The 27203-nt window shown below is 39.0% G+C and overlaps 1 protein-coding gene across 2 annotated transcripts; it reads left to right on the plus strand.

Moving 5' to 3' along the window:
• Window positions 1-7532: 7532 nt before the first annotated feature.
• Window positions 7533-26758, plus strand: LOC147433779 (uncharacterized). 2 transcript variants are annotated; one of them, XM_086489794.1, is made up of 6 exons: window positions 7542-8517; window positions 8622-8711; window positions 13042-13263; window positions 13731-14171; window positions 19293-19406; window positions 25849-26758. In XM_086489794.1, the coding sequence occupies exons 1-6, from the start codon at window positions 8080-8082 to the stop codon at window positions 26623-26625; spliced, it is 2082 nt and encodes a 693-aa protein (XP_086345920.1). In that variant the 5' UTR covers window positions 7542-8079; the 3' UTR covers window positions 26626-26758. The 2 variants fall into 2 exon arrangements, with proteins under 2 accessions (XP_086345921.1, XP_086345920.1); XM_086489795.1 differs by lacking the exon at window positions 19293-19406 and having other exon boundaries at window positions 7533-8517.
• Window positions 26759-27203: the final 445 nt, after the last annotated feature.

The following is a 27203-nucleotide window of genomic DNA, read 5'->3' on the forward strand; positions in this document are numbered from 1 at the left end:
AAGCACACACTAATGCAAGCATTAGTGTGTGCATGCATTATACACACACACACACACCAATGCAAGCATTAGTGTGTGCATGCATTATACACACACACCAATGCAAGCATTAGTGTGTGCATGCATTAGTTAGTTTTTACACACTATTTTGTGCACAAATTACACACTAATGCCGCACTAGTTAGTTTTTACACACTATTTTGTGCACAAATTACACACTAATGCCCGTATTAGTGTGTGCATGCATTATACACACACACATTAGTTAGTTTCTACATACTAATTTGTGTCCAAGTATACACTAATGCAAGCATTATACACACACACACACACACACACACACACACACTAATGCTTGCATTAGTGTGTGATGCATGCATTATACACACACACACTAATGCAAGCATTAGTGTGTGCATGCGTTGATGTGTTTCCACACACTAATTTGTGCCCAAGCACACACTAATGCAAGCGTTAGTGTGTGCATACCTCTCTAGCACACACTAATGCTTGCATTATTGTGTGCTTGTTCGCTAATTAGTGTGTTTTCACACACTATTTTAGGCACAATGCATGCATTATACACACACACACTAATGCTTGCATTAGTGTGTGCATGCATTAGTGTGTTTCCACACACTAATTTGTGTCCAAGCACACAATAATGCAAGCGTTAGTGTGTGCATACCTCTCTAGCACACACTAATGTTTGCATTAGTGTGTGCTTGTACACTAATTAATGTGTTTTCACACACTATTCTAGGCCCAATGCATGCATTATACACACACACTAATGCTTGCATTAGTGTGTGATTGTGCACTAATTAGTGTGTTTGCACACACTAATTTGTGCCCAAGCACACACTAATGCAAGCGTTAGTGTGTGCATACCTCTCTAGCATACACTAATGCTTGCATTAGTATGTGCTTGTGCACTAATTAGTGTGTTTTCACACACTATTTTAGGCACAATGCATGCATTATACACACACACACTAATGCAAGCATTAGTGTGTGCATACCTCTCTAGCACACACCAATGCTCACAATAGTATGTGCTTGTGCACAAATTAGTGTGTCTACACACCAATGCATGCACAAGCACACACTATTGTGAGCATTGGTGTGTGAAAAAATTGCACACTAATGCTTGTATTAGTGTGTGCTTGGGCATGCATTAGTATACCAAAACATACCTCCATTAGCACTAACATACCAAAACATATCTCCATGTGGGTGTGCGATGAAGTTGATTGACACCCCAATGGTCACCGAGAAGCCCAACGGTAGATTAAGGTCCAACACACACACACTAGATTAATTTCTTTGCCACACACTAACGCACACACACAATAGATTAATTAGAAGCACGCACACAAACTCTCTAAATGGATGCAAAAAAATAAGCACATAAACCATTTCTTAAATAGGAGATAAAAGGAATCCTATGCAGGGAGGAATCCTATGCAATAAAAAATCTCACTTTGACTAGAATCCAATGTTAATTAGGGTCCCTTTTTTTGTGAAATTGTAAGATATAGCATCCTCTTCCACGTCCGGCTATCAATCCATAGAGGACTTTCTCGCCGAGGGCCTCTCTTACGAGGACGCTTGTGATGCTTACTACTCGCAGTCTTCCTCCCACCAGTCACAATCCACCTCCGGCTTTCGATGGTTTCGAGATGCACTACACGACCCCGACCTCGAGAGGGCATACCGCGCCCAGGCAAAGTGGCTATCCTCGCAAGAGAGTCTTCGAGGGTGGTACACACCAGCATAGTTGGCTGCCTGTGGGCTCTCACCGCTTGCGACACTAGGCGCCGGCACTCCGATCGTGCAGAGTGTGTCTCCCAGTGGGCCTCCCTCCACCTTACCCTCGACTTTTCCGTCGCCCGCAGCTCCCTCCACCTTGCATTCGCAGCGATCCATGCCCGCACCGTCGAGTTATCCGTCGCCTACACCACCCAGCGGTTCGGGCTCGGGCCAGCGCTCTTCGAGTAGCCAGCGCTCTTCCCGTAGTGGTGGCTCACGCTCTTGTCGAGGTAGTGCATCGTGTTGCTTTGGTGGTGGAGGGGGCAGTGCTACAGATTCACCTCCTCTTACACCCCGACCTCCTCGCTCACCCCTTGGAGCTCCACATGAGGATGAGGACCGTGATGCGCCCGCCCCGGACGCTCGTGGCTACTACTATTATATACATCGAGGGGGGGAGGTGGATCTAGGTTCCTCTTTGGGGAGGACATTTCGAGGGCACCTTAACCAGCTGATCCACTCGACATACCAAGATTGCTTTAAATCTTTCAAAGATCAGGACCCAGCCGACTTGACGTACATTCACACGACATTGCTCATGCGGTTCCCTAATCCGCAAGTGGAAGATTTCTTCAGGCAGTGGCTCGAGGAATACATCAAGAATTTCTTGAAAAATAAGAAGTCCAGTGTGCGGAGGGCGGCAAAGCGAACATTTGAATCTGAGGGTCACAACTATCGCCCTGGAAATGTTCACGACGAGGAGTGGGAGAAAGCCCACGGCGAGCTGGAGGACGAGAGAGCGGCAGGTGCTAGGACGCACACTCGACAAGTGGAGGCGAGGACGTAGCAAATGCCCACGCATTACGGCTCGGTCGGAAAAGCGGCATGGAAAGATAAAATTTGTGAGTGTGCGTATTTTCATTTGAATTGATTTAATTTGTGGTAATAAGGTTAGGTTTGTGATATTTTTTAATTGATATACAACAAAATATTACTATGACCCGTCCAAGCTGAGAGATCCAGAGATACAAAGAGAGCCACTCCGAATATCAAACATGGTGCTGGCTGTATGAAAACAACAAAATCAATCGCGAAGAATTTGAAAATGCATGTCGTACACTACAGCCTGTAAGTGTCAACTTTTTTAAAAAAATCATTGCATGCAGCTTTATGTATCCATTTGTATTAATTAAAGGTTTTGTTGTTTTTTTCTTTTCCAGAGTCAAGGAGTCCCTCGAGAGGTCCCAGGATCTGAGTAGCTCAATCCTCCAAGTGTTTTTGGGCCCGCGCGTCTTCTTTTCGCCACAGTTGTATAGCCCCCATGAATCACCTATTTGGGCAATTTTGTAATATCCAATATAATAAACACTTGATTTTGGCCCAAAGTCTTCTTTTGGCCACAGTTGTATAACCGCCATGCATCGCCTATTTGGGCAATTTTGTAATGAACAGTTTCTCCAATATAGTTAAACATTTGATTTTGGTCCAAAGTTTTGGTGCAATGAAATTGTTGTTTTTTTATTTATTAAATGTATAGGGAAAAAAAGGCAAATGACCATTTAGATGGGTCCTACCAAGGACCATCCAAATGGTCATCTGCTTTTTTTTAAAAATACTCGCGTGTGCAGTAATGGTCACGATAATACTGGCGGTAAATACGGCGGAAATAAACGCGGAAATGTAGCCTGGCCGATTACCGTGTGCATTGCTGAAGGACCATTACCGCGAGGATTCACTCCAGCATTACCGCTCCCGAGATTTTTTGACTTGAACTTTTCCTTTGTTTTTGTGCGTCTATCTGAGCGGTAATGTGCTCCAAATGTCATAGTGATACCACCTGGTGCGTATACTTTTGGAAGATAACTCTAAAACTGCCATTAGAACACGGTTCGGGCATTTTGAATAGTGTTCGGGCATTTTGAATTTTTGGTTATGCCTTTTGGTTTAACCAATGCTCCAGCTATGTTTATGACACTCATAGATAGTGTTTTACGTCCCTATCTTGGAAAATTTGTTGTGGTTTTCCTTGATGACATTCTCATTTATAGTATGACTGAACATAAACACATAGAACACTTACGATTAGTGTTTGAACAGCCACCACGAGCTCACGTTCTGTATGCTAAGCAAAGCAAGTGCGATTTCTTTAAAACAAAGATACATCATCTCGATCATGTGATATCTTATTCTGACATCAAAATGGATATCGACAAGGTCGCTGCCATTCTTCGATGGCCACATCCCAACATGGTTGAGGAGCTTCAAATCTTCTTAGGCATGTCTGGATTTTATTGACAACATATCCGTGATTATGCCAAAATTGTTGTTCCTATGATGGATCAACTTAAAGAAAAAGGTAAGAACTTTTCTTGGACAGAAGGCCAACAATGCAGTTTTGAACAACTCAAGGTAGTTGTAGCCACTGCTCCCATCCCAGCAATCATTGACCCACTTAAGCCGTTTCTGTAGAGACTGATGCTAGTGATAAAGCAATTGGTACGGTACTTCTCCAGAAGGGAAGATCTATAGCCTTTGAAAGTAAAAAGTTGGATAGAGCTTAATAGAATTATTCTATCTATGAAAAAGAGCTCTATGTCATAATTCACGCTTTACAAAGGTGGCAACACTATTTATATGGTGCCGAGTTTGAAGTAGTTTTTGACCATGAGAGTATTAAATGGTTTACTACTCAAACGGATTTGAATGGTCGTAAAGATCGATGGACAGAGATCCTTCAAGATTATGATTGTAAGCTACGATATCGAAAGGGGCGATATAATGTAGCAGTGGATGCCTTAAGTCGGATGCCTCAGATTAATTCACTTGCTTTCATGGAAATAAAGAGTGAATTTTTGGAGTCATTACATGGCAAGTGCGCACAAGAACAATCATATGTTAAAGTATGGAGTGCAGTTTTAAGAAGGGATCGCTCACACTCACATGTATCTACACAACCATATCAACATATCTCTGTACGTGCAGATAAAAACTCCACCACACAAAGCTCCACCCCTACTCAGGAAGAGCTTAAGTGATGGAAGAATGTTTCCATTGATGATGGCTACTTACTCCACAAGGGTAGAGTATGTGTGCCAAAGGACTCGGCAACTGGGCGCCAAATATTATTTTGAGTGTCACGATAGTATAAGTGTTGGTCATCCAGGCATTCGTCAGACGTATGCGTTAGTTCGACGGTAATTTTATTGGCCAGGCCTACATCATGATGTTCAAGAGTACGTACTAAACTTCCAATAGTGCCTCAAGGTAGGTGGCCTTTTACATCCTTTAGAGATTCCAAAAGGTAAGTGGGAGAGTATCTCTATGGATTTTGTAGTAGGACTACCTATTGCAAATCGTGGCCATGATGCCATATGGATAATTATAGATCGTCTAACAAAGATGGATCAGTTCATTCCCACTAAGACTACAATTAAGACGCCGAAATTAGCACGGCTATTTGTAGAGCATATATATAGACGTCTCTACGGTCTTCTAGCTAGTATCATTAGTGAGAGAGATCGAAACTTTGCACATGTGTGCTTGCTACTCTGCCTCCTGGTAGCGAGGTGTGCTAGCAGAGGAAGAGATGCAAGTGCGAGGCTTGGTAGCCCTTTAGCTAAAAACAGTTTGGTTTTTTTAAGAGAGGGGGATCTCAAAATAATTGCTTTTATTTCTACACATAACCGCCCAGCTTAGCCCTCTACTGCAGTGTTCGCACATGCGTGCTTGCTACTTTGCCTCCCAAAGCAGGTCTGTTGGCAGAGGAAGAGATGCAAGAGCGAGGCTAGGTAGCGCTTGAGCTAAAAGCGGTTTGGCTTTTTTTTAGAGAGGGGGATCTCAGAATTATTTCTTTTTTTGAAAGTAGCGCCAATAAGTACAGACACTAGCTGAAATTAAATCTGAAAAGAAGAGGAATCAAGTGATCAGATACAACAAGAAAGCTAAGCCTCCACATGCTCTCAAGTATTATGGATTGTGAGGTTCAAAAAAGGTGGAAAGGCGGGGTTAGAAATAAGGTGAGCTTTGCTTTAGTTGGGAATGGCATTGTTATCTTAAAGACCTACTGATAACTTTTGTGAGTACTCATGACAAGCCTTAGCTACATGCTAGATCATCATATTTAGAACTCAGGCTAAACATGCTAATGCTTGAAAAAGTCCAGATTTTCTTGTAGTAAAAATAGACTATTATGCACAAACGACACTTCAAAAATCTTTTCTTCTTGACTCAAACGTACACAGAGAAGGGGAGCTCTAGCTCATATAAGTGGGAAGGATTTGTCAATATTCATAGCTAACCATGGCATTACTTAAAAATATACCCATCATTTTCATGGGATCCTAAATGAGCTTGAGAAAATATTAAGGGAAAGGAATGATGCTATGAATCTTCTAGGGATCCATGCATTGATACTAGAAATGATAAAGAATTAAGGGAAAATAATTTGATGTAAATGGAACTATGGATGGCTTTGAAAGAGGCATGTTTTGAGAAAATCTCTTGCTTTTGGTGGTATGTCTAGGGCATTCACTATGGAGTTCTAGGTTGATCCAAAACTCTTGAGGCTCTAATTATCAGATACTATATGTCCACCAAGCATCCAATTTTGCATAGTTTGGTTCTACACATGAATTGTTGCAGATAGGATTACACCCTTCATAAACTTTGCGTACTTTGCCCCACAAGGATGTAGCTCCAGATGCTTTGTTATGCAAGCCTTCGTGAGCACCATGAGAATTGAGCCTGGGCTTACAGCACACGAACCTTTCTTTGTATGAAATTCACAATTAAGGAATGAATTTGCTAATAACACAAGCACGTAAGAGGTGGCAAAGAGGAAGATATGGGCACACTAGTGTCGACGTGTGAACAAGGACAAGATGAAGGGCGGTATGGGGACAAGAGAGAATGGTCTTCGGGAGAGGCCCACCGTTGTTGACGAAGAGACGTGAGCCACGTTGACGTGGACGGGCCGCGGGAGTTGACGTGGTGGCGCCCGCTGACGTGCGCGCCGTCTACCGTGCCTGCATCCACGCTTTCTGTTGACTTGCGTTGCCTAGTCGGCCCCCCTTTCTCTGTCTCCAAAGTGACCATACTGTAATATTTTTTAATAAAAAATAAACATCACACCCCACAATCTCTAATAACTTCATGCAAAAATAGAACTGATTTATATATTCGACAACAACAATGATGAATTATTATACAAGAGTTATTATTTCTCAGCCTCCTTGTTAATAATATTCATGCAATAATTACTATAATTACACAAGAATTATAATTAATTGTCCAATCAATCATACAAGAATTATGATGCATAATAATAATACATCTCTAATTGGTGAATCAAGCAACCTCTTTGAATGCATTGCTTCAATTTAAAGAGAAATGGAGAAGACCAATGGCGATTACAATATTATTGGTAGAAAATCTGAGCTTAATTTCTTGACAATCCTACACGTGTAGTACACAATTAGTCTTTTCTTTGCTTTCAATAAGGTGCTGGGTCAGGAAGCTTTGAGCTCTTCCAATTTGATCGATCAAAAGGCCCAACCTTTGAGCTTTCCTTTCTATAGGCCCACCCAGGCCCTGCTGATGGTTCATTGTTTCCTCATCAATCTAGCTAGGAGAAGAATTTGGTACTGATCTCTAGGCCTGGATCCCAAACTAATTCACCACATTTTATCTGACCAATTTAAGCCAGCTACCCCACCATTCAGGCCTAAAATAACTGCTAACCACAATAATTATAATCACCCTTATCAATTTCAAGTCCAGTAGATTATCATGTATTGACCAGTAGTCTATATGATATTATATATACACGCTGATAATCACAAAGGCCAAAAAGGTCATGGACTTGATGTGAGGCTGTTAAGGATTCATTGTTGATTGAGCAGTATCAATTATATTATCTGTCTTCTAGGGTTGGACTCAATTAGCCAAATTTTGGCAGCACCTTCCAGTTGCAGTAGTACTGTTGAGAGAGGTACAAATAGCCATAGAAAGTGAGTGCAAGGAAGGAGTGCTCCCTTATGCTATGTGTAGTACAACCATCGATAGCCCAATATGGCAGCTTAATTACATACTTCAATTCTATGCTTATTGATTAATTCTCAATAAATTCTAAAGCTGGATATTGATGACTAATCGATTGCATATATTAAGGTGGCATACAAACCCCTAGCTACTTAACATATAATTTTAATTTCAATTAGGCTAGTTATGACAGGTAGCACTAGCTGTGGTGCTGGAATGACCTTCATTATCATGCTCAACAATATACACAATAGTGGGTGATTAAGGTCTGATTACTCCAAGTTAAGTATGGAGGGTGCAGGCGATAGTAGGCTAAATAATTCTGCTCTAATGAGTCAGAATCGTGAGGGAGCAGATATTTCAGCGACGTCAGGGGCTGCAGAGAAACGACGGCAGCAGCATGTGATCGACTCGGTGCGGATGGGGGATCTCTGTGATGATACTAGGGTCAATGGGGATAGTTTGGTAACCATAGATTACTTCTCCCGTGCGGATCTGGACGAGATGTCGGGCCTGCGGCAGATGTCAGAGAGGCCATCTGCAGGCCTATTGGAGTACAGGTCACGGCTGCAGATGCTGCAGGAGGTGAAGACTAGTACCAATATTAATGTTAGTAGTAGTAGTAGTGATGGCGTCTACCAGAAAGCCAGCTTAACAGGGCTTGATTTGAATGGCTGGAAGCTGCAGCTGAAAGCGGGCGGAGATAGATCATTGACGGCGCAGCCTGTAAGATTAAATAATCGAAGTCTTAAGTACTCCTGCCAAAATTGATTAGCTATGTGCATGAATGTTTACGGGTTGTAATTTACTGATTGTTTGTGTTGATGCAGGCAGTTGATAATTTGCATGCCTCTGAAGGGGAGCGGCCCTCTAACGCTAAATTATTACCACCGAACTTGTCTTTACAAGCTGCTGATCAGGTACCTGACTACTACACAGTTCTACGTCGATGTCAATATTATTATCGTCTTATATCTTAATTGCCCCGGCTTATAGTTTATTTCTCTGACAACAATATTCTGATATTTAATACGTAATTCCCCACTCTACCATCAATGACATCGTACAGATTTGAGTGTATATACTCCATCAACCTCTTTAATCAATTTGGCTTATCTTTTGCCCTGCATGGAATCTAGCATCGAATTAAAGTAACGGTCTACAATCACAAACGTGGAGCGCATGATTCAGTTTCTAAACCTGCTTCATAATGTGGCAATTAGTGTATTTCTTGCTTCAATGTTTTGTAAGCAAAGAATCTCAAATGCCTTTTCTATTGGCTTTTATCTCCTTATAGTTTGATGATACACTTTATCTGTCCATCAGGACACATGCAGTCATGATGCGAGTGTGGTTAGAAGGGGGCGAAAAAAAAGAGGAGGGGGGGGACGAAGATTTAGATATTTTCTCATGTAGGAAAAGGGAGCATACAATGCATAACATCATGAGCTTCTTCTCCGGAGGCACCGCATACCTAGCTAGGTACGATTGGGGGCAGGGGACATAACCATTCACTTGAAAATAACTTCTTTCTGCAAGCTTACATCTGAATTTAATGCCTTGGTCTTGGATATCATCCACAATTTATAATTCTTGAAAGGCTACTAGGCTATATTATTTTATGCAATCCACAAGAACACCTTTTTCTAATAAGTCAGTACTATGTCACTATGTTCATATGAATGTCTAAAACTAAAACAAGGGATTTCTTCTTCTAAAGGCTTCACCATCTAAAGGATCTTCTATTCCTTGTATCTCTTGGACTAGGTTGATCAAGAGTCTTAAAAGCTATTGACTTAGCTCATGAGTAAACTTTCACTAATCAATTAAGTAAGTGTGCATGGCAAGGACTTTTGATATGCACATCAATTCAAACCCTTGCTTGATAGCCGACAAACTTCGACAAACGTCATTGCATGTATACATTGAGGAGGATAAATTTCGAGATGACTAGATTATGGCAAGGTGAACTTATTGAGATTCTCATTAGGTGTCTAATACAATGATTTCTTGCATAGAGTACAGTCATTAAATAAATAATCCCACTCATGCATCAAAGTGCTGAGTGGATTTTTATGCCTTTACAAGTGCAAGATGGTTGGATTTGAAAACTCTACCCATCGATGTGTGCAATGATATGAGCGTCATTGATCTCATAAAATTGGTACAAGTGCTGATTTATGGTTTAAATCAGTGATACTTATACCAACAATTGTGACATAGAAAAACCTTAGGCCTATGAAAACAACTTAGCAAAAATCGAGTACTAGAAGCTTTGAGTGGATTTTTTTGGCATGCATGGGAACCAACCATGATGAATTTTATTGGAATATGCATCTCCACGCAACATCTCCACCCTACATTAATGTGACCCACATTATGTCAAGAGTTTTAACCAAGCCTTATGTACTACCATGGGATCTAGGGACTTAATTATCCATCCACACTCTTGAGATGAGTCCAAGTACAAGTGTCATCAGCCTCACGCAATTGAAGCCACCACAGTGTCTACATTAATTGGGCCTTAATCTCTATGATAGCATCCTTAAATCTTGATAATGACTGTTTCATGATATCCTTGAAGCCACAATTTCCTCATCCAAGGAATCAAGAAGTGATTGGTTTAAATTCAATAATGCTTGCTTTGGCTTCACATATCTAATGGATCGAGAATCTTTCTTACAACTTATTTTTTTGAGATCTCACTTCAAAAAATAGGATTAAGTTGAGTGCTTAACGCTAGTACGTAGTTGTCTAATAAGTTGAAATGATCACTTTTTTTTTTTGCTATAGATTTACTTTTTCGCTTTGTGCTATGAAAAATTTTCATTACGTAAAGTCTAAAGGGGTGCACCTTTAAGAAACTATTCATATAACGTGCGTTCAAAGGGTATTATAAAAACCTCTTTACTTACCTGTTTTAAGTAATAAAATGACCTCTTTTCTTAAAATTTTGATTTTTTAAAAAATCAATTAAAAAACCCTTTCTTTTAATATAATCCGGTTAAAATGTTAAGATTTTGACAACTAAAAAACCCATTCATTTGAACTCACGTGATAACTTGCATGTCTAAGAGGTGAACCACCCCGAACTTAAAGCTTAAAGTATGCCAACAAATGAGGTTGTCCAAGGGTGCTAACCATCTTCAAATATGGACTAAAAAAAAACTAAAACATCAATAGCATCTCTTTAGAGTGAGATTTTAAAGAACGCGAATTGTCTTCAAATCTAGACTTTAGAACAACTAAAACATCAGTAGCTAGCCTTGCTTTAAAGTGACATATTGAAGGGATTAAAAATTCTATGCCCCAAATACATAAATTATTGATGCTAATTAAGTGATAAAATTTTAAAGTTTATTGAAAATTTTAGAATATTAAACATATTCTAATTGAATATTTTATGTGTATTTACGGACAATATAGTATTAGAACACAATTGTTTATGAAAATTATATGGGCCAAAGCATGTATTGGTGGTACCAAGAAGGGATGTCTTGGACAGTCCCTTGGCAACAGTTTACAAGCTCTATCTTCATGTGCTACATGTAAAATTAACTAGCACCTTATATATATCAATGGATATATTTTTTCATGTAGAATCTAGACATATAAAGTCTGATAAGTTTTGACTTTTTTTGCAAAAACTCCACCAGTACCCACTTTTTTTAAGGGTACCGGTACCACCAATACATGCTTTTACCCACATAACACTTGGATTAATATGTTATATAACTAAGAATACAACATGGAGTGTTTTTGGTTGAATCAAAATTAAGATGATTTCAAGGTCAAAGTATCATTCTCTTGAATATGTACGGTTTGACTAACTGGAGAATAATGCTAAACCTATAGATCATATCAAAACATCATTATGAATTTTTGATTACTCGTAATGGGTAGTTTTTCAACGGCTTGTGAATGTCAAATTACAAAAGCTAAGTTTTAGATGTATGCAATTTTAGTAAAATCATAAAGCTGCTTCAAGGTCTCGGAGTATATGGTTTGTTTTTATGTTGTTGATGATTTCCTTTGTGTGTGTTGTTTAAGAACAAATATTCATCAATAAAGGATCTCTAATACTTAATTTGAGTATATATAGCTATAAAATTATAGGTTGGTAAAGTCACAAAAAAGTAGTTTTATAAAAATCCAAATCTATATTAAATTTTTTTTGGGAAGTTCTGTGGACTATAGCTGATTTTTTTCCATTTATAGTACAAGTAAAAACGTTACTCTAGTGTTAGAAAAAAAGATCTTATTAATGTCAAGGATAGAGGCTTGATCTTGTAGACAGTTTGTTGTTTTTAACAAATGCGATTATTGCATCCACTTTTGGGAGGTCACCACAAGCAAGTAATAGTACATTTCTCATCAAATATATTTTGCCATGACTGATGCGTTTGATCTTTGAGCTGCATGGAGGACTTTATGACGGATAAGTACACTAGAAGCATATCAACTTGTTTTTTTCAAAACCCTAAAACTAGGACATTTAATTTGTGTTATGCAGAGTTACAAACTTAGTGTCAATACAAGCTTTTGATCAGTATGCATGAGTTTACTCACAGAGTTGAAAAAGTCACTAAAACACTCCAAGGTGCATGGTACATAGTGAAAAGAAGAATGCAACATTGATTTCCTTTATACATTAAACCAAAAAGTAAAAAACAAATGTTGTGTCTAGTTTAATGGAAAGTCTACTTGTATTATCTAAATTAAACAATTTGAAGATTGATTTTTTTTTTGAAATTTTTTCGGAGGGTCCACCTTAAAATATGTAATTGTAGCACGTGAACTCATCGAGAGGATTTTTTAATTTCAAAAAAGTTATAGATTTACATGATAGAAAGAGTTTTAAACATCACTTTTGAAAAATCTATGGGTTTTAAAAAAAGAAGGGTCATTTAATTCATAAAAGTATGTATGTGAAGAGAGGTTAGTTAAGTGCTGCTTGAACTCACGTGATATAAAAGTTTTTCTAACAATGGATGCCTTAAGGTAATTTTAGAAAAGCTTCCAAAGAGCTTTGTTGAATTTATGTTATATTTGCTATATGTACTTGTCTTGTTATTTTAACCCTCTTTAACTTACAACATGTCTTTGCAACATACACTTGTAGTACAATTCATACTAATAATCCAAAAAAATAATAATCATATTACATAGATGTTGTTGCATTCTTGCTAGACATTAGGTTTTTTTAACCTTTTCATGTGTAAACTAAGAACATGCATGACTATGATACAGGTTGAGATACTAAGAAAGGAGCTTTCAGAAGTGTACCAAGAGAACAAAAAGCTTAGAGAGACTCTAAAGGATGTAACAGAGAGCTACAACAGGCTACGAGCAGAATGGTTGGTGGTCATGCCAAATGGCCACCCCCATGTCAATCTAGAGATGCATGTAAAAGATGATCATTTTCAAATGATAGTGAACCGGCCCGCGCATTCTCTACAAGATACTGTAAAGGTATGTAAACATAGGTCTTACAAGTAATTATAGGCAACCGAAACATGGGATATTATTTTCAATTCTACTTGGATAGCATCTTAAAATCTATGGTGTATCCTCTATTTGCATAGAACCCCATTAATCTTTAGGGGGCTCTTCAAAAAATATAAGTATAGGACATGAGATCAAAACAAGGGGAATTCTATTTGGCAGATATAGTTTATAGAATTACATTTATGAACAGGATTTTAATTATTCAATGAATTTCAAGAAAAAAAACCCCGGGTCTTGAAAAAAGGTGGTGTTATAGTGCCCGATAACACGTAGCTTAGATTAGCTATGGTTAGTCACTTTATTGGCAAATAAGAGTATTGATGGTTATAGCATGCAGCTATGATCATCTCCATTGATTCAGCTATAACCATCTTTATCCACATCATTCTGTTCATCCTCAAGCTCTACAATAACCAGCTATTTATTTGCAGGTAGATCACGGAGCAGCAAGAGGCCGGGCCTGCGTGGAGCTGGCCCATATTGTCGATCGGACAAGGAGCTCTAACAATGGCGTGCTGCCAACAATAGAGATTAAAAATGAGAGTAGCGATGGGGATGTGGAGGTTCTAGAAGAAGCTTTCAAGAACCACAACGTAACTAATGACGATGGGGAAGAGAGCTGTGCAGAGGAAGAGCCAAATATGACAGCGCCATCGCCAGCCAAGCTGGACCTGGTGAATAGAAGAGCAGGGGAACATGAGCAGCCATATAGTTTTACTGCAGCAAAGGATAGTGATCACGTGCATGCGCAGCCCTTTAAGCTGCAAAAGCTCGATTCCCACAGCATCACTCAAGCGTCGCCCGCGCCCTCAGACAACCCCGCAGCTCGCAAAGCTCGCGTTTCTGTCCGTGCTCGCTCGGACGCCCCCATGGTATTACTCATCTCTTACATGCAAAATTCATTAATTCATCCTATCCCACATACATGTATACATACATACATATATCACACCTACAATAGAGATTAAAATAAATGCAATACATACATAGTGCAAGAAAAGTCTAAAAAGAAAAATTTAAAGAAAAAGAAGAATACAAGCGTAAAATGAATGACAGTGTTGAATATTGCACGTTCGGCCATCTCTTTATATGTACATGCAATGTCTTTTGACTTTGCACTCCATTTATGAGGCTTTTCATTTCCTAAACTCCACCTTCACATAAGACTTTGAGATGTTTTAGAAGGATTTCTTCCCCTAAAGTTGTGGAGACCTAATAGAGGTTAGCAACTTTAGCAGGGTTAATTCTATAACTATTCCCCCTCCACTCTACTATTATATATTTATTAACTATTAATCTTGACTCCAATGCCACATACAACTAAAAAGTGTGAGTTGACCAAGACTTCAGTTAAACAAGATGGATATGAGCTAGAATCACTTAAGAAATATGGAGACTTTCATGATAAAATAGACTTAGGATATAAGGTGGGTACAAGCTAGCATCAATTAAACATACAAACACTTTACCTATGAAAAATCAACAAGAAAATTGTGAATAAACAATGTTACAAGTCCATGTTTAAGTAGTGTTAGTTGTTTAGAAATGCACAATTGGGAGGTACCTCCTTGGGGGGACTCACTTGTGAATATGTTAACGTTATGCATAAATTCAACAGCACAACCCTATTTTAGGACATTATCATTAACACATAGAAGGGTACATACCAGTCAAGGCTAGATACGCAAATTGAATAGGAAAAGGGTGTGCCATATTCATGGAAAGCAAAAAGATTACATTAATTTTAATTTTTTAATGTATGTCCAACTCTGCAAAAGTGGTTCAGCAGTTTTACATATAGTGAGCCCCCCAAGGGTGCCTCTAGCTAGATTCATGTTGCATGAGATAGTATTCTTCCCTTAGCATAGCTATAATTTGATGGTAGCGCGCACGACCGATGTTGTTGGTTCCTCTTGTACTTACACTAAAGGGCAACCCATCACTTCAGCCAACTTCCCATCATGTTCACTGGACTTTACCTCCATCCTGGAGACCTCTGCTGATAGTTTATCCTCTCTAGAAACCCGTCTCCAGGTTGTCCTATACCGTGGAATGGGGTTGGTCATCGACTTACTGACCGCTGCTGCCTCAGGGCAATTTGTTGCAAATTGACCAATTCTATGACATTTGTAGCAAGCATTGGGGAAGGTGGAAAATGCTAGCTCTTAAGGAAAGGCGCCAAAATCTCCCATGTTGAGGTCTACATATTTGGAAACAACTTGGCTCATGTTCCAAAACACGCATACCTTGACATCCAATACGGATCTAGTATTTAGTAGCCTCGAGATAAACAAGGCTTGGCAAGTGAGGAAGCGATGGTGAGAACATGGTCATGAAGGCATATAGGCAGTTCCTTCAGTGTGACTCACACATGATAAAAAGTCATCATCTCCTCAAGGGGCAAAATTTCGACATCCGCGACATGACATACGTGAAGTAGAATGCCTCCCCAGACCCCTCCTCTTATCATGAGATCTTGAACCGCTTGCTCGGAAGTGCAAGCCACCACATAGAACCCTTTAACCACAATTGTAAAGGAGTTGATCTCATTACGATTGTCAAGCGCTGTAGTGGCCCACTCTCATAAACCTTGTGTGGTCATCCCATCGACCCATGAAATAAAGAACCACAAATTCGGTTCAACAAGTCTCCAAGGTCTGTAGAACTAGCTTTGGATTGAAATTAACATTCATAACAAAGCGGTCTTATTCCTTATTCTGACTGAGCAAAACGGCCATCTCAAGAAGCATTTCCTTGGATAGAGTCTGCTCTCCGAAAGAAGAGGGCTTCAAAATCTTCTCCAACCCAGGGACATCAATCCTTTTCTTACCCTCAACCACAAATACAAAGTCCTTGCCAATAGGTTTGTTTGCACTAGCTATCGGGGTCATATTCAACCCCATCCATGACACTAGTACTCTGTGTGCACACCCCTAACTAGTGGAGGGTTTTTTTCAAAGATTTCTAAAGTTCAAGAGTTTAAAATCTCAGAGCTTTATTATTAGTATATGCATTTATTAAGAAATATTTACATTACAAAGTAAAAGTTAGTATCTAAATAGTTATATTATTCCTTTCTCGATCAGCATCCATAAGTATGATTCCTATGTTAAACGTGAAGTGATGAAGCACAAAATATATAATAACACTTGTTTTCATTTATAGATTTTTTGGGACACTCAAAAGTAGAACTTTGGCTTTGTATACACTTTGTATATAAGAGCTGAGTCACACCATGTGCTAGCAGGTTTAGCACTTTCTAAATAATAACAAGTCCATGTTATCATCCGCAAATACATAACGTTTACTTTAACTGCACCAGTATGTTCAAAATGGAAGGGTTTAAGCTATCTTTTAGGAAGTTGAGAAGTTCTTTCCTCTTCATTCAGATCGTCCCCATGTTTCCTTAAAACTAGGTGTTCCCTTTTTCATCCACTACTTCAAGTTTGGGTGTGACCCGGTGCAATGAAATTTCCATCTTGCCCCCACTAACACATAGTGTGACCCCAGCTAAAGATGGTATTTAAATTCCCTTTTATAGATCTTTGTATGGTGAGTACTAGATGTGCAATTTGATGCTTTCAAACTTGCTATTTATGACCACCTGAGTCCTAGAAGTGCATCGTTTACTCCCGCTAGAAAATGTAGTTACATCTATACATATTTTTTTGATTCAATTTTAAGGTCACAAAGCCTTATATATATATATATATATATATATAAAGAAATCTCCATTCGGCCTCACAAATAAAGTATTTTTTCATTAAGACCATATTGGGACCTTAGATATTATATGTCATGCTACTTATAGCTGAATGGATAACAATTGTACCTAGGGGGGTTAAGAAATATGCAATTTTGAAGAAATTATAGGGTGGGTCATTTCATTTATGTTGAATTATGTGTGTGCAAATTTTGAAAATACCTCTTAAACACATGTGTCATAGGTGATTTTTCGGGTTTGATTTCTTTTGGATATCAATTGGCTATTTTTATTTGTATTGAAATAATCAAATACTAGTCAATATCAGGTACTTTGTACCTACAATGAATGCAATATGGTCACCTCGACATGCATCTAGCTTGTAGTCAAAGCTGCTACTTGTTGGTGCTCCAAATATAAAATTTCAAGTATTTAAAAATAAGATGTTAAAAAATCTATGGTTAGATTATTTATTATTGGAAATGAAAATCATAATGTAATTACAAGGTTCTAAGGGTCCATCCCTAAATTGTTAAATTGAAACTGAATAACAAGCTTCTAGGTTTTTATGTATAGCTCTAATTTGCAGTGTAGAAAATATTAATTTAGATGTTTTTTTCATGAAGAAATTAATGATATTGTAACATGATGAGGGTCACCAAAAATATACATCACGTTGTGATCCTTCCATAAAATAAATGAATCGATGACCAAAAAGATATAAAGCACAACTCTTTCATCAGTATTCTATATTGTAATTTGAAAGAGAATGATATTGATGTCATTGAAGTGAAACTGATGTAGACCTAAGCTTTCTCATGTTTTTCAGCGAAATTGATATGTACACTCGAGAACAATATTGACATTTTATTTGATTGAATGCTTCAATTTATCATGAAATTAAACTATATAATCACATCATTTAACACCAAATTTGGGTACATTCTACTTGAATATTGACAACACGTTTCATATGAAATTATACCAGGCTATGATCTAAATATAATGAACTGGAACATTGGGAATGAGCTGAATCTAATGGACCTACAAAAGGACTTGGGACATTTTATTTGGAGCCCAATTAACATGCAATAAAAAGTTTTATTTTTTTGTGTATTGTAAATGATTCAAATGTATCTTGTAACTTCTATGCTATGTATATAAAGTCTTATAATTATGGTGTAGGGAATGGGCCTCAAGTGCCCATTCCCCAAAATAATTACGACACATGACGACCGCCGGGAGCCGGGAGCCGCATGCGAGCAATTGGGGAATGGGCGTTGGTGTCGTATGGGAGCAATTATTTTGGGGAATGGACACTTGAGACCCATTCCCGACCATCAAGGGTCCTTGGCGAGGGGGGGCACTCATCGAGCTTGGGCTTCGGGTTTTTGTGGTAGTTGTTGATTGACTGTGTGTGACAACAGTTATGTGCGGGTCTTGTGTGGTACAATCTTCTGTGGTTTGAGTGACTGTTTTGAGTGGTATTGGTCCATTTCACAAGAGTCTGCATTGGTCTCTGTACTGCTTTCTATGCAGTGACACATGGCATGCATCCCATGGTTGTCATCTTTGATTATGCCATTTAATCTCTAGTAAATGGAGAGCCAGGATTTGCTACCCCCTCCCAAGGACCTTGACGGAGATATAAAAATGCTAAGAGTGTCATTTATACTAGAATAAGGCACCACTAAATCAATTTGATCCATATTTTAAAAAATAGTATTATATGCTTTAATCAGCCTACTTGGAAGCATTTAAAACATATACACAAGAATCTTTTTAAATTTGAGAAAAGTGCAAGGCTCTTGCACAAGAATGGATAATTTTCAAGCTAAAATGAATGTGTATTTGGAAGCATATATGTATGGTAATCAAAACAAATTTATGATAGAGCATCACAATTCACAAATTACAAGGTTCTCAAAAAGCTGAAAATTACCTCAAGAGGCAAGATTACCTCAAACGAGGAGATTGCAGGCCTAGACTAGTATGGGATTCTTCTAGCTTACAAGGTGCTCAAAAAGCTAAAAATCACCTCAAAAGGTGAGATTGCAGACCTTAAAATCTTCAAGTAGAACTATTTATTATGATGTGTCATGATTAAGCTCACAATGTCACTCATTTTGAAAGGTTTGGATGGTATTCTAATTTGAAAGCATCTCATGAAATATAGAATAATGGAAGGTAGAGTGATGTAGTGAAGTTTATTCCATGAAATTGTTTTGAACATTTTATTAGATAAATATTTTCTAAATATTCTCTACTATGGTGGAATGTCTTTTAACAGCTAAGGGATGGTTGTCAATGGAGAAAATATGGGCAAAAGATGGCAAAAGGGAATCCATGTCCAAGGGCTTATTATAGGTGTACCATGGCACCAGGATGTCCAGTGAGAAAGCAAGTAATGTTCTTCACCTATGTTCAATTTTATGTACTATGTATAGACACAACTAGATCTTGCATGTGAAATTTCATGTATTAGTTCTCATAACCATATCCCAATTTCCAATGCATTTGCAAAAATCTAAATATTTAGATCACATTTTTGCATAGTAGGATAAGAAAATGCCTTTTGTTATATGTGCACCGTTTTTTTTAGATTCCACGTAAAATAAATATTCGACCTTTGCGAGCACATTGAAAGGACTAAAATAGCTAGAAGAGGAAAGATTTCAATCTAGAAAATCATCATAAGAATACATAAGTCACTTGCATTCAAGATATGCACTCTAAAATTGTCGTAGAACCAAGTTTGCGTGCATAATGTACCGATTTGTAAGTTAAAATTAAGAAAACATTCCTCCAAGGAAAACCTAGCTTTTTAATTTATTTATGTCATGGAGTTCTCAACTAAAATAGCTCTAAAAAACATGGTCAATCCTAGTAGGCGTCCCCAATTTTGCAAAAGGGGTTTGTTAAGGAGAATCTCATGAGATAACAAGAAAACCCGCTTGGATATACTCTTGAAACCAAATGTAATTTAAAACCATGCATGTCTCCAACCAAGAGGTTGATGGTTCTAAACGGTATGTATAAGTGTATCTTTACTCAAGCAACTTATAGTGCATGTGATAAAAAGAGAAGCCATAAGAGAGCATAAAAACCTCATCTAAAAGTACTCTGATAAATAGTGCTCAATTTGGCTTCTTGACTTACACTACAAGAGGTTGTGTACTCTTGTGACGCTGTTAGCGACAAAAATACATTGGGTTTTTATAACCCTCGGCGTCGTTAAAACCGTCGCTACGAGAGCGTCGCTATATGCGTCGTTATAGGCGTCGCTATATAGAGACGCTCATAGCGACGCTTATAGCGACGTTTAAACTGCAGACTATAGCGACGCTCATAGCGACGCTACAGAGCCATAAATAGCGACGGTTATAGCGACGCCCGAGAGAATTTTTTTTTGGTGGCAAGACATTCAACCCATCAACCATATTGTATTTGATTCACTTTTTAAAAAAAGTGCAAGGGTAGATAATAGACCCAAAATAGTCACCCACAAGACGCATTGTTTGCAAAATTGACAATTGTACACATCATAGGCAAAATGAATTGATTGGCAAATGTAATAATGATAATTGTACAACATCATAGGCATAAAGAATTGTTTGGCAAAAGGAACTGCGGTGACAAATGTAATAATATACATGGTTCAAAAAGATGTATAAAATCCGTCTCATGATACATAAGCTATGAGAAACCCTAAACTAATGCTATCTAGCTACGGCTAAACTGACGTCGTCTAGTCAGACGTCTCATCGCGTCCAAGCGGCGTATCTGTCGGATTCTGCAAAAAAAGACAATAAGACAGCTTTCAGTAAGTATAAACATATAACGACATTTATAAAACAATACAAAAAATAAAAAAGAGTAAACCCTAATACTAACCATGCCGCCGCGAGAACTGAGAATGTCCATCAGGGCGTTTAAGCCCTTCCTGCCTGCGTACTCGTGCTCGTACGGTGTGGGATCACGTCCTGTCATCGGCCACTGTCAAAACATACAAAGATTTCATTATGTTAGAATTAAAAAACTCATAAACCCTAAACTATCGAACATAAAGAGCAATGTGAAAACACTTACAAAATCGGCCTCAAATGATGCCCATCCACCGCTCCCCAAGTGGTGCGAGCTCCCTGCCTCTACTCGCGCTCTGGCTGCATCCTTTTGTTGCTTCCACTTGTCGGGATTCTCGCGCGCTGCTTTCTTCGCATTCTTCCAATCTTCTTTGGCCAACCAATCTGGCCTGTTCCACCCATTCTTGATTGCTTTTTGCACTTCGGAACGCTTGTGTTTGCAGTATTCGCGCATTCGAATCTTCATCAGGTCTTCATTGAAGCGCTGATCCCGTGTTGGAACGGGAAACTCATCATGAAGTATGCTGATGACTCTATTTTTTAAATCACTTGGTACTTCACTCCATTTGTTTAGTATGTAGTGTCTAAACAGCTGAGAGCAAAGACCACGCATGCGCGAGATCACCTTCTTGCCGTCATCATCCATGATGATGCCCGGGATAGTCATGCATGGTCCACATTAGAATGCCTCTGATCAAAGCATTCCGTCGTCCTGTGTGTCGGCTCATATCCACCACCTCTATGCCAATCCACAATTGTTGTAGCTCTTCCAATAGTGGACGAAGATACACATCCATATTCCCCACTTTATATCACCCTGGCACAATCAAGCTTAGCCATAGGTGCCCCTTCTTCGTAGTCAACCACGGGGGAATGTTGTAGTTGACGATGACAACGGGCCATACACTGTAAGATGTTGATCTTTGACCAAATGGATTTACGCCATCCATAGCCAGGCCTAAGCGCAAATTTCGAGCTTCCCTGGCAAAATCCGACCATGTTCCATCTATATGTTTCTAGGCTACGCAATCTGCAGGAATTCGTAGCACACCATCCGAAGATTTATTCTCCTCATGCCATGATGCTAGGGCGGCCATGGACTTACATTCGAAGAAATGCTTGATGCAAGGAAGCAGAGGGAAATGTCGCAAAACCTTTTGTGGAATTTTTGTTCCGTGGAGATCTACTCGATATCTTTCGGAATCACATTTCGGACACTTCTCCATGTCTATGTATTCCCCTCTGAAAAGAATGCAGTCATTAGGACAAGCGTGGATAGAATTGTAATCCATCCCCAAGTTTCGCAAAATCTTTCTTGCTTCATCTCGGGAATCTGGCATCACATTGTCAGCTGGTAGTATGTGCTCTTTCAGCAATCTACACAACATAAAAATATGATACAGTCGTGTAAAAATCTATCAGATCATTATACATTTAGAGTTTTATTAAAGTAAACTAATTGTAATAGATCACCTGAAAAGCGTTGTGACGCTAGTGTCACTCCATCCAAACTTTGCCTGCATGTTGAGAAGAACCAGGAGTGCTTTCAATCTAGACATACGTGCTCCATTATACAATGGCGTATCGGCTTCACTTTTCATATCATCATAGATAAGCCTTTCTGAATCCATGATCGTCTCGATCATTTCATCAATCTCGGGCTCAAACATTGCCTCGTTGGGAATGTGCTCTGCATGATCATCCCCCGAGCTGTCAGAGGCTACATCTTGTGGCCTCACATATGCTGCTTGACCAAAGCGCCTGCCAACACGTCTATTGGGTTGCAAGATTGCTGCTTGTTGGCCAGCGTCAGAGTCCGACGAGTTATAATTGGCAACAACTCGATCTATAATAGATGGATCGAACTCACCAAATTCGCGAACGTGCTGCAAAGAAACACATCTTGTCCGTCGCACAGCATGCTTGCATTGATTACAAGGACATAAGACCCTCGTTGAGAGATAGGTGTTTCGGTTGGACGGTCCCACATCCTCGTCACTACTCATAATGAGGATAAAAAACTTATAACCTGGACAACAAATTTAATATTCTATTGGCATTCTTCGTTTTATCTCTCTCTCTCTCTCTCTCTCTCTCTCTCTCTCTCTCTCTCTCTCTCTCTCTTTACCTCACATTCTCTAGTCATGTCCAACCCCCGCACACCTCGGTCTAGAGGTGCACGGAGATCAGAACCACCGGGTTATAATCTCGTCTTTATTGGTCAATACCTATATTTGTGGGTACAAGAAATCTACACACCCACGTCTACATGATACTGCATGTAGTGGACAAAACCCCTTTGCCTCTTCTCTAGCTGTAGCACTTCACAGCATCTTAACATCTTTTCACAGTAGATCTTTTCACTGTTCGTCTAACTCTAAACCCTAAACCGTAAATAATTCTTGCGTGGACTCGATCTAACGTAAATAAGCGTAAATCTAAATAAGCGTAAATCTAAATAAACGTAAATCTAACTAAAAATAAACCTAAATCTAATTTAACGTAAGTCTACATCTAACCTAATCTTTAACGTCTTTTGGGATAGTTTCCTACGACGTTAAAACTCTCTTCTTCTTGTGTGTGTGTGTGTGTGTGTGGGTAAACCTAAATAAACCTAAGTCTAATCTAATATAACATAAATCTAAATCTAACGTAAATTATGTTATATTAAAAACAAAGAACTAAACTAACAGGGATTATAAGAACCTTAAAACTGATTTAACACATAATTTTTCCCTAAACTCGGCAAGATTTGGCATTCTCATCACTAAAGATGTGAGAGTTAACTTCCGGCGGTGACGCTGCCTCATCTCCATCCACATCTGACGACAGCAATTGGCCCTTTAGACCGTTCTTGCTCTTGTTACTAACTTTGAAGTTGCTGTTGAATGACTAGAGGTTGTCTAGATGGTCATTGTGTCGGGGATGTAGTGACTCTTGCCGCCCTGAAGATCCACCTTCTTCCCTATCTTCTGAAGACATTTCACCAGTACTTTTGGATCGACGGAGCCCACCATGAGTGAAGGCAACAATACCCTATATTCCATTGAGGGTTTTCTTCACCCGCTTCATGCAAGCATCGCAGTCTATGGAGACCTAAATCTAATCTAATATAACGTAAATCTAAATCTAGCGTAAATAAACGTAAATCTAGTTAAAAATAAACCTAAATCTAATTTAATGTAAGTCTACATATAACCTAATCTTTAACGTCTTTTAAGATAGTTTCCTACGACGTTATAACTCTCTTCTTCTTGTGTGTGTGCGCATGTGTGGATGTGTGTGCCAATAAAAAGAGATAAATGGTATAACCTTTCTATCACCCATGCCAAGTATGATAGATTGATTATGCCATTTCCCTCTTGAATAATAGGTCTTGAGTTCAACTCCTTGTCGACTAGATCTTTAGGTCTTTTAATTTTAATTAGTTTCCTACGACGTTAAATTAGTTTCTCTCTCTTTCTCTCTCAATGTGTGTGCGTTTTTTTGGATCGTATGCATGTTTTCTCTCTCTTTTTCTCTCTCAATGTGTGCGTTTTTTGTTTATGCATGTTCTCTCTCTCTTTTCCTCTCTCAATGCGTGCGTTTTTTGTTTATGCATACTCTCTCTCTCTTTTCCTCTCTCAATGTGTGTGTGCATTCTTTGTTTATGTATGTGTGTGTGCGTTTTTGTTTTTGTTTGTACTCTCTCTCTCTCTCTCTCTCTCTCTCTCTCTCTCTCAAAAACACTATGTGTGTGTGTGAGAGAGAGAGAGAGGGAGAGAGAAAGAGGGGAAGGGAACATGAGAATGAGGAGAGGGAAGGAGCATACCTGGCTCTCCTTCCTCTCCTCGTGTGTGTGTGTGTGTGTGTGTGTGTGTGTGTGTGTGTGTGTGTGTGGAGAAGAAAAAGAGAGAGAGAGAGAGAGAGAGAGAGAGAGAGAGGGAGAGCGTTACCTGCTCCTTGCTTGAGGACGTCGAAAAATTCAGATCTGAGATCTGAGTTTTTGGACGCACTCGATTATTTTTTTAGCCCAGCGGGCGTCGCTATGAGCGTCGCAAATTTACAAAGAAAGTTGCGACGCTCATAGCGACGCCAGGAAATTTTTTTTTGAACGTCGCTGTGTGAGCGTCGCTAATATGAATAGCCTTTTGTAGTGTTATGGCATCACTTCCTGAGGACCCAAAAGACAAAAACAAAAAGGCAAGATAGCCAAAATATTGCAAGGATTGTCTATATATGCCTTTTACACTTGAAACTTGAAAGATGGTTTTAGGAGATAAACTTGGGTCTTTACACACCCACACATCCACCCTAAGCACTAGGCTAGCCATAAATTACTTAATTTTGCTATAATATATACGATACTACATCCCTAGCCCTCAAGCGTATAAATTAATAGATACTTTGATGAACTTCATATTTAGACTCTAAATCTGAATTGAGAATGTGAGAATACTTTGACACAATATTTGTAGCTTAGTAAAGGGTACTCTTAAAGTGGATATGGCTATGGTTTGCGATTCCATAAAAAGTTCTTTGTTTTCTTGAAATCACCTTGATACTAGAAACATTGCATCGTATTTCTTTCAGGAAGATTTTTGAGATAAAAGGTTTTGGAAAAGGACAAATGAGTTATCGTAAGCTTTGAGCAAGGAGAAAAATATGGTGTTGGGTCAATTGATATCCTTATGACCTGGTAACGCTCACCACTACTTCCAGATAGTGTTGAGAGTTGTAAAGGGGAGTTGATGGAGTGATAAAGGAGAGGGGCGCATCCGCTATGGTTCAACCCCTGCAACATGCGGGTGTGGGTGTGTAACTAGCACAATCTGCAAAATAAAAATAAAAATGGTATTGAAAGTTCCATAAAAGGATGTGCATATTGAATCCTATTAAAAGCGTTGGGCTACGGATCATCTGTAGGATAATGTGAATATATTGTATACTTTTTACATTACAGTATATACTCAAATTGTTTTAATCTGATGTTTGGATGTTTAGGTACAAAGGTGTGCAGATGATATATCCATATTGATTAACACATATGAAGGGACCCACAATCATCCATTACCGCGGGCTGCCATGGGGATGGCCTCTACAACTTCAGCGGCAGCCAACATGCTGCTGGCAGGGTCCGTGTCTAGCATGGATGGCATGCGAGCAGCTAGCCTCTTTGCTGCAACCCACGTTAGCCCTAATAATATCGCAAGCACAACCATCTCAGCATCGGCACCCTTTCCCACCATCACCCTTGACCTCACCAAGACCCCACCAACTGCCTCTCACTTGCTCAACAACAATTTTAATCATTTTGATTTATCCTATGCTCCAGACCTTGGCCTCATCCCTACCCGTTCTGCCCTCGGCCAACGTCATCAGCCTCTTCCCACCCTTAATAGCTCTAGTAACCTTAATCCAAGCCTTAGGCCTTCTAACCTCAACCCAAACCTTAGCTCATCAACCTCTCTCCTCTACCCTCACCAGCCTTCTTTTTCCCCCCTATCCATCAAGCCTCCACCTCCCCCCTTAATGCAAAGCCTATCCTCTTTCGATAATGCTTCGGTGGCTCATGCGGCTGCTGCCATTACCTCCAACCCCACCTTCACGGCCGCCCTTGCGGCTGCCATCACATCCATTCTTAGTTACAATTCGACTTCCCAAGATAGCAATGTGGACAATGCAAGGAATATTCTTAGCATTGAGACAAAACCATCCAACCACTCTCCACTCATGAGTGATCACGACCATCCTTCCCACTCCCTCAAAGATGGTTCATAGTATCTATTGTAATCATCCTTGTAGCTATTTCTCCTATTGTGTAATTAATGGCTAAAAATTCATGTCACCATATTTCACCTTGTATGAGAGTTGATCTCATTGTAATCACGTTACTACTTTCACAAAGCTTTAATTTCCAAATTGATAGTATAAAGAATTTAAAAGTCTAGCGTTTTTAATTTATCAAGTCACTCATTTTTTATCATGTCTTGCCAATCCATACTTGTTGAGAACTACAAGGCTTTTGATGAAGTTGAGAATGGTGCACAAAAATGAGGAGTTCAAATAGTCAAATATATAGACCTTCACTTAATTTTCTTTGGTTTTGAAAACTATCGTATATACTAATGAAGTATTTAGATACACTGCAATAAGAAATAGATTCTTTGACCTCCTGAAATAAATCATGATTAGATTAACTACAATACAAAACACTCGTTGTCTAAACACAACTCCATAACCCCATTTTAGACAAAGCAAACTTTTGGAATGATTTTGTAAATTACATTACTTTCATTGGATTACAGTAAGATTCTGGGTAGAACACCAAAAGATCATCACTATGAGAGATCGTGGTG

The sequence above is a fragment of the Adiantum capillus-veneris genome, chromosome 19 (assembly GCF_014529385.1).
Source record: "Adiantum capillus-veneris isolate H3 chromosome 19, ASM1452938v2, whole genome shotgun sequence".
Taxonomy (NCBI): domain Eukaryota; kingdom Viridiplantae; phylum Streptophyta; class Polypodiopsida; order Polypodiales; family Pteridaceae; genus Adiantum; species Adiantum capillus-veneris.